The following is a 20,650-nucleotide window of genomic DNA, read 5'->3' as shown; positions in this document are numbered from 1 at the left end:
CTATTTGTATAGGATATGAGCAGATGGTAATATAGCTGTATCCAGTATGCAAAAATTATCAATAGGAAAAATGATTATGGCAAGGATAGAACAATTATTATCACTGCAGTTTACATCTAACTGGAGCAAGTGAGTTGTGCTCACCTACGTGGCAATAATGGCTGCTAGCGCTAGTGCTTCACTTACCCCTTCATCAGCCAAGCTTCAGTGTATTGTGTATGGATGACTCTGTCTGCCACAAAGAAATAATAAAGAACAAAATAACAAGATAAGAATGTATATAAACACAATTAATAAATTACAACTTTAGGCATGTCTGTGATTACATAAATGTAGCTAAATGTAAAAATGAGCTAAAGAAAAGTGTCACGTGCGGCCGTGTGCAGCTGGGACTAGAAACGCTTCTTCACTAATATGTTGAATTCTACATGTAAAAGTCAAAGGATCCATCAATTATTATATACCCAGTGCACGGTCTTTATTGTAACTAGCTGGCCTTGGATACAACTCATGAGTGTTATTGTGAAGTGGCTACATTGTTGCTGGAACTTGACACCTCTCTTCAGCTCATATTTACATTTAGCTACATTTATGTAAATCCAGACGTGCCTAAAGTAGTCATTTATTAATTGTGTTTATATACATTCTCAGACTGTTTGCCGATATATTGTAGAACTACAATGCTGGTGTTGCTGCTGTATCCCTGACACTGTGGATTGTTATAATTATATATAGTTTGATGCTAATTTATTGTTAGCTCTTTCAAAACTAATATTGTTCTTTATAAAGTGTATTTAAAATATCTTTATTTGCATGGATTTGTCAGCTATGAATGGTTTGAGTGCACAGTCTTAATTCTCTTTTTACATTTGTTTTGAGAGGAGTGCATACCTATTTTATTGTGACAGCTGCACCGATTACATTCAAATTAGGACCTCAAGATATAAGAACTAGTGTCAATACACGTTCACCTGTTTCTGCTGAGAAAGGGGCTATGGGCCTGATTCAGAGCCGGACGCAATTAGTGCTCGCTCATCCAGAAAATAGGGGTGGCTATTCAAATGAACCGTTCGCTCTTTGAGGTCTGTTCACGCCTCTAGGTCTGAACGAGCGAACAAAACTTGCGGTAGTTTTTTGGAAAAATACACCCCCTGGCCGCTCACATCCTATGTCATGTCCGCTATTTATTAGATTAATCGAGTACATCGACCAGCGTATGAACTGCTCACTATTCTTGTGGTTGGTTTTTGCTACCACAATCTTGCGAGCAGTTCTGGCTATAAAATAACCCAGTGACGTGGTCATTGACGCTCCTATATTAATTATGCACACCCTTAAAATGCCCATTTTGACCTTTAAGCACGCCTGCGTTCGGATCTCCACTCCCCGTTTTCAAGCACCTTCCCCTGTTACCACCCACATACGCCTCCTCCTGTCACTCAAAATATCAGGCATTCGCTGTTTAGCGAAAAAACAAATTTCGGCCGCACTGACTGGTTCGCGCATGCGTATAACGATCCGTACACATGCGCAGTTGGGCAAACATCGCTCTGAGTGAACGAGCGGCTCTGAATCAGGCCCTATCTCCCATTAATTAATAAGCCACTTTTCTTCATATGTATCAAAACTTGATGTGAGAGATATATACCACCCTTACATTTTGTATGCTGTGTTTAAAGGAGCATACACACGTAACGATTTTGTAACTAATGATTTTCTGTCAGATTTTCTGTCAGATTTTCCCTTGAAAAAGTGAACAATTTTTTGAAGTGTAATGAACGATTTTTTGAACGATGAACGAATAAAGGGCTTGATTCAGACCCACTCGCAAGCAGGTCGATGTTGGGCCAGTGCGCATGCGCACGATGGACCCGGCTCCGTCGTGCGCATGCGCGAGACCCGGATAGCGACGGGCAAGCCGTTGCTGTGGGTCTTGCACCAAAGGGGGCGTGCTGTCGTTGGTGAGTGACAGCACGCCCCCTTTGGTGGGCGTGCCGGGGACGTGGCTGGCCAGACGTAGGCGTTCCCATGGGAACGCCTACCGTCTGGGGCCGGCCCCACTGACATCACTTGTGTCACTTGTCTGATAGAGCCAAAAGCACTCCAGGGCTTGCGGCAGAAGAGACCCTACCACAAGAGTCTCATTGCAAGCCCGATGGTCAAGACCATCGCGACCATCTTTTTGGCCGCTCATTATAGCTGTGGGTGGTGACCCACAGCTATGCGAGCGGCCAGGATCTGAATCAGGGCCAGTGTTCCTTCCCTTATTGAAAATCGTTATGTTGGACAGTCTGAAATGGACGATGAACGATAACTACAAATGGGAGTGCGCATTTGTGATTATCGTTCATCGTTATAACTCATAAACTGAACGATTTTTTTTAACGATAACGACGTCGTTATCGATAAATCATTCAAAAAATCGTTGTGTGTATGCACCTTAAGAAATGATAGTTTGGAGCTGATTGGTTGGTGATATATATTTCACAATTTTATCTTACATCAATATCTTACATCAATTTGATACATATGCCCCTTTTATGTGATGTTTTGGTGACATCACTTGTCTTGTAATAGATACTAACCTGCAGGGGCGGATTGGGTCACCGGGACAGCCGGAAGGTTCCCGCTGGGCCGGTCCCATCTCCTCATCTGCCGAGATGGCTGACACATTGTCAGCCAGGCCGCTTTATAAATTTGCCAGTGCCGGCCACCGCCATTGGAAGTTGTCATCATGCTGGTGTGGGGGCGGGGCTAGACGGGTGGACGGACTTTGAATTTTACTGCTGCTGAGGCTCCTGGTAATAGCAGGCAGCAGCATCACAGCAAGAGTAGGAGAGCCAGGAGGAGCAGGAGGCTGGAGCACGACAGCAGGTCGGTAGCTTAGCCGGGAGGTGGGGCATTGGGGGCGGACAGATGCTACAATGATACCGCACCCTGTTGTTCTGCACTAAGATGCCACTATTATGTGTAGCAGAAGCTAGGGATTTGTCAGACAGAGGGCGGGGGAAGGGCAGCCGGCAGCATACAACCAAGAGCTTCATTGTATAACAATACTATGAAGCACATGATTATGTACTGACAGCTGCCCTCTGCTCTCTCTGGCAAACCCCTGGCTTCAGTTACACACAAGGAAATCACACCCTCTCCCCCTGTGCACGGAGCCAGTACAGTACCGGCAGCATAGGAGGGGGCACGGCCACAAGTATTGGAGGCGTGGCAGGCTCTCGGAGGGAGCTGATTGCTGAATTATGATGATCCAGACCCAGGAGAAGATGACCACCACCAGGTAGGTAGTGGTGTGGGTGGAGGGGAATGCAGAGTATGGGCACTACCAGGTTGTATGTGTGTGTGTTTTTGGGCATGTATGCAGAAGATGGCCACTACCAGGATAAAGAGTGTCTGTAGGTGGGTGTATGGGCACTACCAGGTGTGTGTCTTTGGGGGGAGTGTTTGCAGAAGATGGCAACCACCAGGGAAAAGAGTGTGTGTTTGTGTAGGAAATGGGGGTATGGGCACTACCAGGTGTGTGGGAGGGGGAGGGTGTATGCTGAAGATGGCCACCACCAGGGGAGAGTGTGTGTGTGTGTGTATGTGTGTGTGTAGGGGGGTATGGTCACTACCAAGTGTGAGTGTGTGGGGGGTGTATTCAGAAGATGGCCACCACCAGGGGAGAGAGAGTGTGTGTAGGGAGGGTTTGGGCACTACCTGGTGTGTGTGTGTCGGTTGGGGAGGATGAGGGTGTATGCAGAAGATGGTCACCACCAGGGGAGAGAGGGAAAGAGTGTGTGTGTGTGTAAGGGTGGAGAATATGGGCACTACCAGGTGTGTGTGTGGGGGGCGTGTATGTAGAAGATTACCACCACCAGGTGAGAGAGACTGTGTGTGTGTAGGGGGTTATGGGCACTACCAGGTGTGTGTGTGCTGTATTCAAGATGTGGCCACCACCAGAGGGGGGAGAAAGAGTGTGTGTGTAGGGGGGTGGGTGTATGGTCACTACCAGGTGTGTGTATGTGTGGGGGGGTTGCAGAAGATGGCCACCATCAGGGGAAAGAGTGTGTGTTTGTGTAGGAAATGGGGGTATGGGCACTGCCAGGTGTCTGTGTGTGTGTGTGTGTGTGTGTGTGTGTATGGGGGGCGTATGCAGAAGATGGCCACCGCCAGGGAAGAGGGGGAACGAGTGTGTGTGTAAGGGGGAACGATATGGGCACTACCAGGTGTGTGTGTGTGTGGGGGGGGCGTGTATGTAGAAGATTGCCACCACCAGGGGAGAGAGAGTGTGTGTGTGTGTGTGTGTGTGTGTGTGTGTGTGTGTGTGTAGGGGGAGGTATTGGTACTACCAGGTGTGTGTGTGTGTAGAGTGGGCGTGTATGTAGAAGATTGCCACCACCAGGGGAGAGAGACTGTGTGTGTGTGTAGGGGGGAGGTATTGGTACTACCAGGTGTGTGTGTGTGGGGGGGGGTGGAGTATTAAGGAAATGGCCACCACCAGAGGGGAGAGAGAGTGTGTGTAGGGGGGGAGGATTTGGGGCTCTACCAGGTGTGTCTGTGTGTGTGTGTGTGTGGGGGGGGATTGTATGCAGAAGATGGCCTCCACCAGGGGGGAGAGTGTGTGTGTGTGTGTGTGTGTGGGGGGGGGGGGGTATGGGCACTACCAGGTGTGTGTGTGAAGAGGGGGAGTGAATGCAGAAGATGGCACCATCAGGAGAGATAGAGCACCAGTGTGTGTGTGTGTAAGGGGGGTTATGTAGAATACGGGCTCAACCGTGGGGGGGTGTATACAGAATATGGCCACCACCAGGAGAGGGAGAGAGTGTGTGTGTAGGGGGAGTTATGCAAAATGTCTGCACTACCAAGTTCGGGATGGTGCATACAGAAGATGGCCACCATCAGGAGAGTGTGTGGTATTGGTGAGGGGGTATGCAGGAGATGGCCACCACCAGGAGTGTGTGTGTGTGTGTAAGGGGGTTATGCAGAATATGGGCACTACCAGGTGTATGTGTGGGGGAGGGGGTGAGTGGTATGTAAAAGATGGGCACCACCATGAGTGTGTATTGGAGGGTATGTAGAAGATAAGTATCACCAGGAGTGTGTACGGGGGTATGCAGTACATGGGCACTACCAGTTATGTGGGTGAAGTGAGGGTTACAGGAATGGACACTATCAGGAGTATGAGGTGGATATACAGTAAGAGATGGGAATTACCAGGAGTTTAAGGGGACTACAGGAGATGGGCATTAGAAGGAGTGTAGTCGGGGGAGTGTAGGAGTTGAGGAATGTGTTGCGAGTGTAGGAGATGGGCACTGCCAGGAATGTGTGGAGCACTGAGGTCATGGGTACAATTCCCACCATGGCCCTAAACAGTGTGGTATATTCTCACTGTGCTTGCGTGGGTTTCCTCTGGGTACTCTGATTTCCTCCCACAATCCAAAAATATACCTGTTGGTTAACTGGCTACTGATAACCCTAGTGTGTACGTGTGCATGTGCTGGACAGACTAGATGGGCCAAGTGGTTCTTATCTGCCGTCAAATTCTATGTTTCTATTACATCACCCTCCATGTTTGTCTCATCCTTTGTCATTAACTTCACTCTCGCTATGTATAGGTCACCATTTTTATGTCTTTCTGTCAGCAACCTATATGTGAGCTACTCTGTGTCCCCCCTTTGTGTGTATGTCTCCCATTGTCTCCCCATATCATATGTCCCCTTTCCATTTCTCCCATCTGCTCCCACAACACACTGTCCAGCTGCCACACACCTCCTCCTCCCTAGTCTTCCACTTCACCCCTCTTTACAGGGTAAGATCAGCACAACTTACCCTTTGAAGTGGGTGATAGATTAATAAGAGCAGAAAGTTATTTTTAAGTGGCCGAACATTTGAGTCTCAACTGGTGACAGGAATGTTAAAGACATCTAAAATGTATTTCACACTATCAAATTCCCTATAGTTTCTGGGGGCCTAGGTGGCACCCAGGTCCCTATCTGTCCACTTAAATATTCCATTCATGAATGTGGTGCTCATTTCTGTCATATTGATGTTTTCACATTGCCCTTAAACTTCCCTATTTTTGGTTTCCAGTATGTATTTATTTGAATGTAAATGTAAGAATTTTATGGAACAGTTTTCAAGGAGCTCCATTTTCTTATCTGTCCTGGGCGCCATCCACTCTGTTTACACCTCTGGTGCTGGGAAAATGAATGTAGTAATAGGTGCTGGGTGCTTAATAGGTGCTAGGTGCAAATTTAGTAATAGGTGCTGGGAAAATTAATGTAGTAATAGGTGCTTGGTGCTTAATAGGTGCAAATTTAGTAATAGGTGCTGGGAAAATGAATGGGTGCTGTGGGTAAATGTAATAATAGGTGCTATGTGTGAATTTAGTAATGGGTGCTGGGAAACTTATTGAGTGCTGGGGGTAAATGTATTAATGTGTTTTATTTTTTACTTGTGAGGGTCAATGTATTTGGGTTTTTTTCTTGAGGGGCTAATGTGCTTTTTTTCCCATGTGGGAACCAATGTGTATGTTCTTTTTTCCTGTGATTGCTAATGTGTTATGTTTTTTCCGGTCGGGGGCCAATGTTTGTCTTTTTCTATTGGGGCCAATGTGTGTTTTATTTTTTTCCATCATGCATCCTGATAATGTTCGTACAGATTCTGGCGGATGCATTTAAAAGTATATTAAAAATGTGTTTGGCATACTGTACCTTGGTGGTTACAGAGGGTTGGCTAATCAGATGCAGATGTAGGTGAGTGAGGGTGTTATTAGAGTGACACAGGCTGATAGTGGTTGTGTACTGTACCTGGGTGGTTACAGAGGGTTGCTAATCAGATGCAGATGTAGGTGAGTGAGGGTGTTATTAGAGTGACACAGGCTGATAGTGGTTGTGTACTGTACCTGGGTGGTTACAGAGGGTTGGCTAATCAGATGCAGATGTAGGTGAGTGAGGGTGTTATTAGAGTGACACAGGCTGATAGTGGTTGTGTACTGTACCTGGGTGGTTACAGAGGGTTGGCTAATCAGGTGCAGATGTAGGTAAGTGAGGGTGTTATTAGAGTGACACAGACATGTTATTGATAGTCCTCTTGCACGCTCTCTCTCCCTCTCTGTCCTCTTGCACGCTCTCTCTCCCTCTCTGTCCTCTTGCACGCTCTCTCTCCCTCTCTCTCCTCTCGCACGCTCTCTTTCCCTCTCTCTCCTCTCGCACGCTCTCTCTCCCTCTCTCTCCTCTCGCACGCTCTCTCTCCCTCTCTCTCCTCTCGCACGCTCTCTCTCCCTCTCTCTCCTCTCGCACGCGCTCTCTCCCTCTCTCTCCTCTCGCACGCTCTAGGGCCATCATACTCTCTCTGAACTCTCTGGTTTAGCTGATGTTATTTTCATAACAAGAAAAATGGATGTGCGAACATTTCCTCACCTATCCCATCCCCACTCCCATTAATAGGCACAGTAAGGGTACAGGATGCACATGTCATAAGCTGGCTCTGTCTAGAATAGACATAAAGGTACTAATTACAAAAAGTAACCATTGCTGGTGAAAATGGTTTGGGGTATGCTTCTACTTTATAGTCAAACACTGTGGTACTAGCATGAGATGCTAAATTACGTCATTGCAATTATAATGGCCTGTGTTATATTGCCGTTGCTTAGTTATTTCTAGGTATAATCTTTTAGGCATATGGATTTTTATTTCTTTTGAATCTCAAACTATCTGATTCTCTTATTAGACTAATTTTGATTAGAAACTTTGGACTTAATGAGTCATTGCTATTGAATTTTCACTTTACAAAAATCTGTATAAGTGAGCCTGTGTTTGTTCGGCAAGGCTCCTATAAGGAGAAAGATTACTTATTACCTTATGTTCCAATACATTACACTCTGCCTGGCTTAGATGGTAGTAATGTCTAATAGCATTACAGATTTTAGCTGACTCTGCTGTCTTTCACAATAAAATACCTTCACTGCTCACGGCCTGAAAATACATTTTGTGTGATTGGTTTAACAGATGAAAATTATATTTTGTATTTAAATCATTTCTGGACACTAAAGTGGAAAAATTCAACTTCAAGTATCAAGTCACATACTTTAGAACATTTCTTACCCTAGTCATAAGTAAACAATCTGTGTTTTTTAGTGATGCTTAGGGAAAATGGAACTATGAGACATCCTTTATAATAAGCCAGTGATGCTTATATTTGTTTAAACACCCTTTAAATCACTGTTATACACATATGTACATAAAATGTATTCAATTGATGAGAGTTCTTTAAACAACGATTATTTGCTTTTTCTCAGCAAATATATAATGATAAAATGTATTTTAAAATTGTACGTATGTTGTATTTACTTGGTACCTTAGACTGAACAAGTATTGTTGTTTTAGATATAATCAAGTTTTGTGTATGTCTAATGCTTCTTCCACTGATCTCTCCTCCAGAGCTGTAGGGTGGAGCCATGGCATGCTACGACATGCTCCACCCCTTCCATTTCAATAGTCGCCCTTGGTGGTGTCACATATCACTCATTTTTGTACAGCTCTGTGTATAGTACTATAGGTAAATTTTTACTAAGCATTTGAAGTAACGCATATTTATTCAATTGATATATATATAGAAAATTACCCCATTCTTTACCCACTGCAATTTCACTTACTCAGCACCACTCCCTGACAGCATACCTCACCCACAAAAATACCTTTCATTCATCATCACTACCTACCCCATTTCCTCATCCAATGTAATTCCCCTGTAACTATCGCTTCCTCTGCACATAACATGCCCCTTGCACACCAACATACTCCATTTGCACACTAATATGCCCCCTGCAAACCAACATGCTCCCCCTGCACACCAACAAACTCCTATGTTCAACAACATGCCACATTGCATAAAACTATGCTTACCTGATCACCGACATGCCCCCTACACAACAACATGTACCTTGCGACTTCAGCACCATGTAATATATATATGTTTTCCTATACATGGACAAAAACCTACCACCCTGCACACCAACTTGCTCCCCTGGCACACCTATTTGCTGCCCTGCACAACAATATGATCCCCTAGCCCAACTATATGCCCCTCCTGCACACCAACTTGTCCTCTGCAAACCAACGTGCTATTACGGCACACCAACATGCCTCATCTGCACACCAACCTGCCCCTCTGCACAATAACATGCCACCCTACACACCAGTATGCCTCCACAGCCCACCTATGTGTTCGTTCTGCACACCAACATGCCATCTGCACACCAACATGCCCCAAGCCACACTAACCTGCCTCTGATCGTACACCAACATGCTGTCCCTACATGCCAGCATTCTCTACTAAGCACAAAAGTATGACTCCCACACACGAATGCATCCGGCACACAACAATTCCTCCAGAATACCAACATGCTCTCCCAGCACATCATTATGCTCTCTCTGCACACCAATATCCCCCCAGCACACCAACATGGCTCCTGCACCACAGCATGCCCCCTTGTACACCAACATTCCCCACACAACAGGCTAGTCCCCACATTACATTACACTTTACTTACCTTATTTCCTGCTGTGCTGTCTACCACTGGGGACCTAGAACAGCAGCAGCCTCCATGCAGTGTGTGTACCATGTAACTGCAGCAGTCATATGACACATCAGAAGGGATTCTGATTGGATCTACTTTGGCTAGTTCCCTTTGCCTGGTGGTCAGTTAACAATAAATGTGTCCAGGCGGCGCCCCCTGTGAGCCTTGGCACTTGGAGCATGAGCTCTATCTGCTCCCCCCATGCCCTCCTCCAGTCTCAACACATTATACTAGCTGAGCCACTTCACACACCTCACTATACAAGCAGTGTAAAGCAAAAATAGTGAGCGTGGCGAGTAATTTAGATTGTAATCTCCAATGCAGCAGGGACTCATCTGAAAGATTAAATGTTCTCCACAGCAGGGTTTAAATTGGCCCTAAATAGGTGGCAGAACTCAGGGCCTCATTCAGAGGCGGTCGGAGGATGCAAGCGGTCGCTCAGAAACTGGGTGGCCACTTGCATCCTGACCGCCCGCCTCTGTTGCGGTCGTTAGGCTGTGGGTTAACACCCACAGCTCTAACGACTGCTCGGGTGATGGTCGCGATGGTCAGAGACCCTAGGATAGGGTCTCACTTGTCGTAAGCCCTGGAGAGCTTCTGGCTCTGTCAGAGCCGGAAGCTCTCCACTGACATCACTAGTGATGTCAGTGGGGCCTCCCCCAAACGGTAGGCATTGCCATGGGAACGCCTACGTTTGGGCTGCCACCCCCCCCCGGCCCGCCTTCCAAACGGGGCGAGCTGTCAATCAACATCGACAGCTCGCCCCCTTTGGATCGAGACCCGCAACGACCGGCGCTGTCGGTCGTAGCAGGTCTCACGCATGCGCACGACGGCGCCGGCGTGCGCATGCTCTGTGGGGGGCCATCGACCCGGTCCGAGCACATCGGCGCTAACGACCGGGTCTGAATGACCCCCTCAGTGCTTATAAACAAATTTTTTTAGAACAATCGAAACGTTGAAATCAATATATTGGCATATAATTAATAGGAGACAGAGGGGCCTATTCATCAACACTAAAATAAAGATTTTAAGGATATTTTCCTTAAATAACGTTATTTTAGTATTCATGAAGCCACTTAGCACAGGAGATATCACTGATAGCTCCTTGCTAAGTCCCCCTGCGTTAATTTCCACACTCCCCATACATTAGTTTGGGGATATGGAAATTATGGTATTCATCAAATTCCGAAAATTATGTATTTTCGGAATTTGATTGAGTTACTATTCGCCACTGTGAGGTGGCGAATAGCAGGACAGACTTACCTGCTTCCAGCTGGTGAGGTCCCCCGGCGTCTCCCTCCAGCGCTCTGATGTGTCATCTGGCTCCATCTGCAATGTCGACGTGTTCTACCAGTAGAACACAATAAAGTTTAGAAAAAAAAAATATTTTTTTTTTTCTAAACTGCACTGTGTGCTGCTGGGAGACCACATGACAGACCAGCAGGACGGAGCCGGAGGCGCTGCAGCGGGCAGGTAAGTACGGGACGGGGGAGGTGAGCGGAGGGGGGAGGGGGGTTTGGGGGAGCGCACACACACTTACCGCAGCTGTAAGTAGTGCTGCGCATGCGCTGGGTTTACCATTGTAACAGTGCATGCGCAGCACGGGTTCCAGCTGCGGTAAGTTAGAGCAGATAGGGAAAACTATCTATTTCCCGAAAAGCTGTCATCGCAAAAGTGACAGCTTTTCGTAATAGATAGTTATAGGGAGGAGGAATGATGAATTCCTCCGGTAATTAGATAGAACTCCATGCGAGTTCTAACCCTAATTACCTCCTTCGATATTTTAGGTATGTTGACTAAGCCCCAGAGACATTTGCTAATGAATAAAGAATATTTGACTCACCTATAACAAACGCCACTAGTGATCAATATACAATACAGAGAGCATTTTAGTGAGAAACAATAATACAAGGAGTATTCAATTAACACTTGTATATTGCGGAGAGCATTCTAGTAAGAACATTCTAGTGACCGTTATAGAATACACAGAGCATTTCTTTGACTAGAATGAATGACTGCACCAATAAACTGGTTAAAAAAAAGTATTTTTTATGGTCTCTTCTACGGGTTATATGCCTGTAATGTACTTTCTGTGCTACTCCTGCTCTGACAAAACACTGTCATGTGAGATACTTTTCTCCACATACCCTTTACACAGAAGGTCATAAAATTACTATTCAGTTCTAATAATCAACTACAGTAGTTCTGTTATGACATCACATTTTTACAATATACACTAATATTTATCTATTTTATAAATTGTTAGGATGATTACCATACAGGTATGAAGCTGTATGATAAGGAGCAATACGAACACGCTATTAAGCACTTTGAGGAGGCCTTAAAAGGCTATTATCAAGCCGATGTGGATTGCAGAGCCATGTGTTGGGGACCTCAAAAGTTTGATGAATATGAATATGTAGACTACAGTGCCTCTCTGTATGAAGCCATCGCAGGTAAGAAGTTGTTATATAACTGATGCATGTTCCATATAAAGAAATAAGACACCTCTTCTTTAAAATATAAGTCTGTTATAAGTAAATAGTTGTTAGTAAAAGCAATAGGCCGTAGAATTAGTTAATTTATACAGAGTACAGGTTTCCAAGGTAGCTTCTAATATCCCATACCTCCCAAATGCCCCAATTTAGGTAGGAAAGTCCAAATTTGATTGCATGTCCCATCTTCCTGTTTGGTGCAGCATTGTCCATGGTGGTAGGAAGATTGGGAGATATCTCCTGTTCACTGCTGCTCTGCTGGTGCACGTGGTAATGAACAAGTGTTTGGAAGGTGGTACACGTCTCCGGTTGTTTAACTATGCAGCCATCGTGGTGTAAGCACGTATGCTGTCTCAATTCAGACCGAGCCTATCCACCGCCAGACCTGTGATCCAGGGAATCCAAAGGACAGCCTTTGTCATCAGACGCTCCCCGCAGGTCGGGTTGAGCGCATCAACAACAGGCAATAGGTTTCTTCACTCACTGACCTTTTGCCAAACATTCCTACAACAAGGGACAGGAGTCTGCAGGTAATAATACTTCTTTGCAAGAACCCTTTCTACCTATTACACAGGCTAATTAGCCTCATCACTATTCAGTGACTTTGCTATTAAGACTGCATTCGCATTTATCTCTCTGTAGAAAGAAGAGTTCTTTATATTGGGCAATTCCCAGGGATTATATTTTATGCTATAAGGCCAACTATTATCGATATATTTTTTACTAACTTTTTTCTTACTGATATTACTAATGTGTTGTTTTATAAATAAATGAGTATATATTTCTATGGATAATTGATTTGAGTATATTTATTATTACTGTACCTCCATTCTCTGCGACTGTCTTTTCCATAATTTATCTTTCTATACCTATGAGGGTGACTTCCTCATACAGCCGCATTGAGGTTGAAGGTATTTTTGTAAACTCCTAAAGCGCCTGGGTTTATTTCCTTTCAATTCAGGGATGAGAAATGTTAGGAAGTGTAATACATACTTGCCTCCGGGAGGCTCCCAATTTTTCGGGTAACCCCACGCACCCCCGGGAAAGTAGACACTTCTCCCACATTATACCCACTTCCTAGTGAAGTAGGCAGAATGGGGAAAATGTTCTCACCAATCAGCAGATCTGTGAGTAGGGGGCGGGGCCTAATGGTGCAATTCTATGATAAACGTGTCATTTAGCCCCGCCTCTATCCAAAAATATGTGGGATTATCTGCATTTTTTACCCCGAGGGGATGGGGCTTCATGACGCAGATTGTCTGGCGCCGCCCCCAACGCCACCCACCTGCTTCTCCTCCCCAGGCATCTCAGGGGAGGAACTTTTAAAAGTCGGCAAGTATGGTATAATATTCTAATATTACAAAGTAGGGGGTGTATAATTTCTTATAGGGGCTAATTCAGATATCTGCGCGAACCCGTTGGTTAGCGCACATCTTTGATTTTGCCGGTATGCACCAGTGCAAGCCCCGCACTGCGCATGTGCACTAGGGTCCTGTGTGTTCTCACGTAGAGCGACAGCAGACTGTCAGTGATTGACAGTCTGCTGCTATTTCTGGGCAGAGAAGGGACTGCAACGGAGGCGTGTCATCACTGTTAGAGGGTGGGAAGAGGCCAGGATCTCCGTCAGCTGACAGAGATATCCTGAACTCTTTTTTCAGCGTCTGCATTCGCCGACTTGAGTGACCCCATGGTCACTCAAGCCTGCAGAGCATCACGCAGATGTTCCGATGCTGCGTCCATGGACACAGATCGGAACAGTAATACATGCAAGAGGCGTGATGCCTCCTGCTGCATTACCATGATAGTGTTATCGCAGCTGCTACCATTTTAGCAGCTGCGATAGCAATACCGTTGGACTTTGAATCACCCCCATAATTCCTACATATTAATTTTTCATGCATCATGCAATCGAGTAAGTTTTATTACCAGAGAACAACTGTCACGTGTTTAATAGCAAACTGTGTTTAATAACAAGCTGCTTGTTTATAGGGGGGCTGGTGTATTCTAGGCAGTGCTGGATGCATGTAAGATTTATTACTGTTGGTATAATATCTGGCTGAGGTGACTGTGATGTAGGAAGAAAATTGTAAAGCAAAACAGTAGGTATAATTCAAATATAGTACTTGAATAACTGTGACATATATTTTCTATATGGTTCATGCTGATTATTGAATTCTTATTTATGTCCAGAGAAGGTTTATCCATGATGTAGCATAAAATAGTGTAGAATTAATTCAACAATAAAAAATAGAGACTAATGCTTCATTAAGAAAAAAGTTGTTCCATATGATTGATTTAATTCAAATTGCATTGGGCATACTTTTTCAAAGGGAATAAAGTGCCAAATGCAGTTGTACAATATAGCTCAATATAAGAGAATGTAAACTCAAATAAATAATATATACAAAAATACAAATTCATATGACTTAGGGGCCTATGTATTAATAATCGTGGCACTGCCGCAATTATTAACAATTCGTATAGCAACTGACTTTTTTCAGTTTTAACAAAATTTCCCCTTCTATGTACTAAATGTAACTTGCAGGGATAGCTGTAACGAGAACAGCTGTCCCTAAGATTTACATCCCCGACATCTTGGAGGTCTTTCACATTGTGGAAAGACTTCTCCAAAGAATCTGACACTGCACATGCGCACTGTCTCAGATTCCGGAGCTGGACAGAGGCTCCTGCAACAAAGCCTTCATAGACATTAAGCGGTTTATGCCATCTGAAGATGGCATAAACTAAAAAGGACACAGTTTGGTACATAGCAGTCAGACTGTAGTCCCCTTGATAAATAGGCCCCTTACGGACATATTTATTATCAGGTTTTAGACCTGATGATTATCCCTGCTTTGTGCTTGTGGTAAAGTGATGGCTAATGCAATCACTTCACTTCTCCTTCGGTATCCCCGCCGTACTACTGCAGACCACACAAGTGAAAGCACCCATTGCCGGGAAGGGATTCTACAGATCCCTCTCCTGGTAACTATTGCGGAGTGCAGCCTATAGGCTACAATGGCTTTAGTTACTGGAGCTAAGGTCCAGGTCTTCATACTCCAGTGCTTGGTAAATTTGCCAATTAAGCAGCCCCCAAACCTATACGGTTGAATACGGTGGACCTGTGATATTTGCTGTGGTGCCCCTACATACATCTGGGTGGTGATTAATATTTGGGGGTACCCCCTAAAAATAGGGAAATATTTGCTAATAAATGGGCCCACAGTTTAAAAAAAAAAAAACATCCACTGAGTATTTAATTTCCTACACAATGCACAACCAATCTTACTATAAGTGGATATAAATTAAATATAAATTGCTTATAAATTTATATCTAAGAATATTTTTTAGAATGCTACTGTTCTGGTAATACCATCTCAGAATGGCATTACATGACAAGATGCTTGATAAATAGGCTCCCCCAAAAGGGGTTATAGACATTCATAACTTTATTAATACATAGAGCAACATAAAAATAAGTCCTTTACTCGCTAGTTTTCTCACTGCCTTTTGCCCTTAGATAAATCAGCCCCTGAGTTCAAAACTATAACTAACTTTTAAAGAACCTGATTCTGAGGTGTACGCAAAGCCAGCGGTTTACATATAACTACGATGTTCGCCAATCGGCACATGTGCAGGATCTGCACTGTGCATTTGCCGGTTTGTGACGATGGCCACAGTGCTTCCTAAGCTGTAGCATGATTGTCATGTTGTGGCCATTTAGAGGCACGGAGGGGGCAGCGACGGGCTGTATTCTTGAAAATGGGGGTTCGTCCCCATTTTCAAGGCGTGCAGAGGACAGGGTCTGCATCTTCCGGCCTCTCCAGTGTGATTAACCAGCAGCTGGCAATGGGCTTCTATTTACACAGGACGCCTCCTGCGGCTTTTGCATATTGTAGCACAGCCACAGTGTACAAGGATGCAGCAACTGTGCTACTGTGTACAACTCTGAATCCTGCCCATAGGTGGCTGCTACTCATGGGCTAGTGTTATGTATCTGCCCCCCAGGCTAAACTTTGTCTGCCAGACCCTATCTTTACAATTCTCACAAGTATTCTTGGAAATGGGTATGAAGTCCCGGTAGCTGAATAGCCGGCAGTTCATATCCCGGGGACGGCAGCCTGAAGGGGGATGATCCTGACGGGGCAGGTAAGTACCCTATCCCTACCCCTCTCTAAACCTCCGTTAGTGGTACCTAACCCTTACCTCCCCCCGGGGGTACCTAACCCTAACTCCCCCTTACCGCACCCTAAACAGGGCGACCCAAACTTACCTCGTTCGGGCTGGCATCCTTCGGCGTTCCGGGATTAGGATTAAGATAGGCGTCGTATTTCATCGTCTATCTTAAGTTCCTTGTCGGGATTCGGATGTTGGTATTGAGATCGGCGGCCTGTATAAGTAAGCAGTAAACCGGGACAGATGGAACCAAGTGTCCTGCCGAAAGCATGAGAAAAAGAAGAATTGCAATATGGGAAAAAAAAATTGGAAATTATTTATTCTGCATACCCCAAATCAATTCTATTTCGACAAGTTCACTACAAAATGCCTACCTATCTTATGTTCTAATGTGTGCTGTAGTTTATAGGTTGGTAGAAAAATCTTAAAATGATTTTTGTAAAGAATGGAAAACTATAGACTTCACACTTAAATTCCAACTTGCTAGAACTTTTGAATCCCTGTCCTTAAATAATTGTTTTTCTACTAAAAAGCTGCTTGGTCTACTGTAGCTCCATTCCATTTATGTTTTTAATTAATGAAAATAGCAGAGGTTCCAAAACATGTTCCTCAAGGCTCCCCAACAGTTCTGGTTTTAGAGATATCCATGGTTGAGCACAGGTGGTTAAATCAACTTGACTGAGGCACTAATTAAGTCACCTGTGGTTAAGCATGGATATCCTAAAAACTTGGACTGTTGGGGTACCTTAAGGACTGCGTTTGGGAACCTCTGGAATAGAATGATGTAGTACTTTGTGTTTTTTATTAAGCTTTCGCCAGTTTGGAACTGGTGCAAATGTCAAGAATTTTTGTGCAGTGGAAATGTGTTACCTCAAAACACAAAACAAGAAACATCCCTAAAAATGTGCAGTCTCCACCCATTGAGCACAGTTTGCATAATCTTACCCCACAGAATTAAATGTTTTTGCACAGCTTTGCAAGACTAGGCAAGAGAGTACGCCTAGTCCACTGTGAGCAAGCAATGCCTTCACTCTGCCCAACTCCTTATATAGTATGATGCATCTCCTTGCACTGCTAACACCAGCGCCTTAACAGAGCGGCAGTGAACCCTCTGCTGGCCCTGCTCCCTAAAACTATGATGTCATACCTAGGGGGCTGGGCTGCCGTCTAGGGGTAGTAGAGCACTGCCCGGAGCTTCCTAAGGATGCTCTGAGCAGCTCTACAGTCAGCAGGGTGTCTGCACGAAGTGTCCTGTAGCGCTATTGGTTGTAGGGTGCACACCTCTAGTTATGGCTCTGGCTAACACCACCATCTTCTTTGGATTCCCATGCACTTTGGTGGAAAAGTAGTCCACTAACCTAAAGCGAGACACACATCTCCAGAGGTTTTTGCACTTGAGCCTCTGCAGTTTTCCTGATCACGAATTGCCTACTTTATGTGGCTTTTATGAATGTTGGAGTTGTGAGAAGTTTTAAATATTACAAAAGCCTAATACTAAAAGCACACCTTTCTAAACACTCTACTATAGGAACAACAATATCATTGTATCACAGTGTGACAAGGTGCCAACATATTATGTAAATTAGTGAAATGTAACATATTGGCTTGTTTAATATTTTAATCATTTTAGATTTGCTCTTAATAACTCAAGTGATTAGAGTTGAACAAATAGCAAGCTTTATTTATATTATTATGAATACAGTTCTGGATTTGGTATTTGTTGCTTTACATATGAAAACCAATAAAGAAAAAGGCCTTATCCAAAATCCAATCACATTAAGAGAGTGAAGATAAATTATGTATATTCTACATATCTATTCACAGAAGTGACAGAAAATATGTATTGGACTGTCACAGTAAACAGATCGGTTCACAGAATTCCTATACATTGTTCTCTCAATGCCACTTACTACTAAACTATTCACATGCTAAATCTTTTGAGTGAGGTTTATGCTTCATCCTTTCAGGAGTTATGATCATTTAAATGGAATTGTTTAGGAATCTGGACACCATCCAGCACACTAGTTGGCTTCATGATATTTTTCCATAATCTTAGCAGGTTGAGTAAATGTTTAGAAGTGTGAGATCTAGTATGCAATTCTTCAATGTCTTAATGTTGGCGTATAAGACATGCACATTTGTCATATATAAATTCTTAAACACAATCTATTATAACCAGGCAAGCAAAATATACTTGAAACTAACAAAGTTTGAACTTAACGGCCAAAAAGCTATTCAAGTATTTATTGTATACTACAATATCAAAGACATAGACTTCTCAGCACAATGTCCAAATAACTTAATTTGTGTCCTGTGTCCTGTGAGCTGTTACACAGTTGGAAGGCAGAGCCATGTCCTTAATGGGGCTGGTCTCCTGTGTCCTGTGAGCTGTTACACAGTTGGAAGGCAGAGCCATGTCCTTAATGGGACTTGCACAAAAAGATGCTTGGCGCTAAACGAGTCATTCCACGACATTGCATGACTAGAAGGGCTGTTTTACGCGCAATGAAGTAAGATGTATGTGGACACAGCTGTATTCTCAGGAGTTGAGACTTTGATACATCCCACCCAACAATATGTGTTTGCCAGGCTTATAGAAGTGGAGATGTTGCCCATAGCACCCAACCAGATTCTACCTTTAATGTATCTAGCACCTTCTAGAAGATAATAGCTAGAATCTGCTTGGTTGCTATGGGGAACATCTCCACTTCTATAAACCTGCACTTTAATAAATATACCGCTTAGACTCAAAGTAATGATGATTTATCAAGTATAGTTTCACTTCTGTTTGTCATAAAGTGAATTGGGGGAACTACTGTCTAGTACTCCCCCTCCCAGGCAGTACTAGACATTACCTCTGTGCAAAGGGTATGTAGTTATGAGACCAGCGGACGCATGGCCGCTGGTCTCAATCCCGACACAGGAATCCCGGCAAGGGATTTAACATAGGCGTCGAAATATCGACACATATGTTAATCCCGATGCCAGAACACCGGACCGATCATCCTCAGCCGATAGTTCTCAGTATACACTTAGCCGGGTATGGGGGAGTTAGGTTTAGGGACCCCCGGTGGGACTTAGGGTTAGACAACCCCCGGGGAAGGTTAGGTTTAGGCTAGGGGAAGCGGGGGTTAGGTTTAGGCACTAGGGAGTGAGGTCAGGGTTAGGCACCCCCCCAGAAGGTTAGGTTTAGGGTGCGGGGAGGGGGGGTTAGGTTTAGGCACTAACGGGGGGGGTTAGGGTTAGGCATCAGGGGGGAGGTTAGGGTTAGGCACCCCTAAGGGATGGTTAGGGTTAGGGGGGGAGAGGGGTTAGAGATAGTATACTTACCTGCGCAGCTGGGATTTTGAACCATCGGGCTGCCAGCATCGGGATTTGATCCGCCATGCTGTGGGGAGCCACGCATGCTCATGTCACTGGCTTCCAAAGGGCTGCATTGACTGCAGCCCCAAGGAGCTGGTTAGGGCTGGCGGAAAGGCAGAGTAGCGGCTTCCTCCTGGAAGCCCCTCTCTGATAATAGCAGCCCGGACTGGCAGTCCCAGGGGGAGGAGACACCTCCCCCTGGGGCTGGCAGGTGGCGCTTCCAATAGGAAGCCACTGCCAGTCACAGTGTAGCCAGTGCAGTCATGGACTGCACTGACTACACTGAGGTGGTGGATTTTGCTGATGGGGGCTGCAGCCTCAAAGCCCCTAGGGAAAATTCACCACTGCACACTACGCATCTCAATGCTTGGCCATGTTTCCGCCAGCTCTGCAATCTTACAGCTGATGTTGGGACAATATGACTGATGAGGTGCAGCCTAATGGCCGTTAGGGGAAGCAGTGGCTACCTGCTCTGGCCTGATAGGAAACTAGAATGAAACAGAGAAGATTACACATGTGAGAGTTCTTGTTACCTTACTTATTGAACCACCCGTGTGTGTGTGTGTGTATATATATATATATAAACATACACACGCATGCAAATTTATAGCACACCTACGCTGACACTCAGAACACTCCAAGAAAATAAATTTGAACACTGATACCTTTACATCATATTCATTCACTTATCTTGAGAGCTATTTCAAGCCGCTGTCCTTGGAAGAAATGTTGTTACATTCAGACAAAAAAATATTTCTTATCGCTGCAATATGCAACAATAAGGAATGATACTTCCTAGGGCCCCATTGTTACTAGTTATAAATAGGTCATTTTGACTTGTGCTGCTTAGTGGAGAAAATTTGACAGGTGCTAATTTTGAGAAATACAGTTTGCTTTGCAAAGACTATAGCCACCTGCTGTTTGCTGCCTTTCTCCTGGGCCTACTAATGATTTAATAAAGTTCTAAACATATTATTACTACATTGTTAATATAGGAAGATATAGATGATGTACCACTCAGTTTTCAGCCATACCCTCAATTAGT

At 44.6% G+C, this 20,650-nt stretch overlaps 1 protein-coding gene across 2 annotated transcripts in view; it reads left to right on the top strand.

The window, feature by feature from the left end:
- Window positions 1-20,650, top strand: part of P3H2 (prolyl 3-hydroxylase 2) — a 217,419-nt gene that overhangs the window by 153,355 nt on the left and 43,414 nt on the right. For both annotated transcript variants that reach the window (XM_088444721.1, XM_088444720.1), the window contains one exon: window positions 11,838-12,027. In XM_088444721.1, the coding sequence (XP_088300847.1) occupies window positions 11,838-12,027 (190 nt within the window). The remainder of the gene's footprint in view (window positions 1-11,837; window positions 12,028-20,650) is intronic.

Source organism: Taudactylus pleione, unplaced genomic scaffold (genome assembly GCF_031769625.1).
Source record: "Taudactylus pleione unplaced genomic scaffold, aTauple2 ptg000372l, whole genome shotgun sequence".
In the NCBI taxonomy this organism is placed as follows: Eukaryota; Metazoa; Chordata; class Amphibia; order Anura; family Myobatrachidae; genus Taudactylus; species Taudactylus pleione.
The sequence above is the reverse complement of the archived record's forward strand: the minus strand, read 5'-3'. Positions and strand labels throughout refer to the sequence as shown.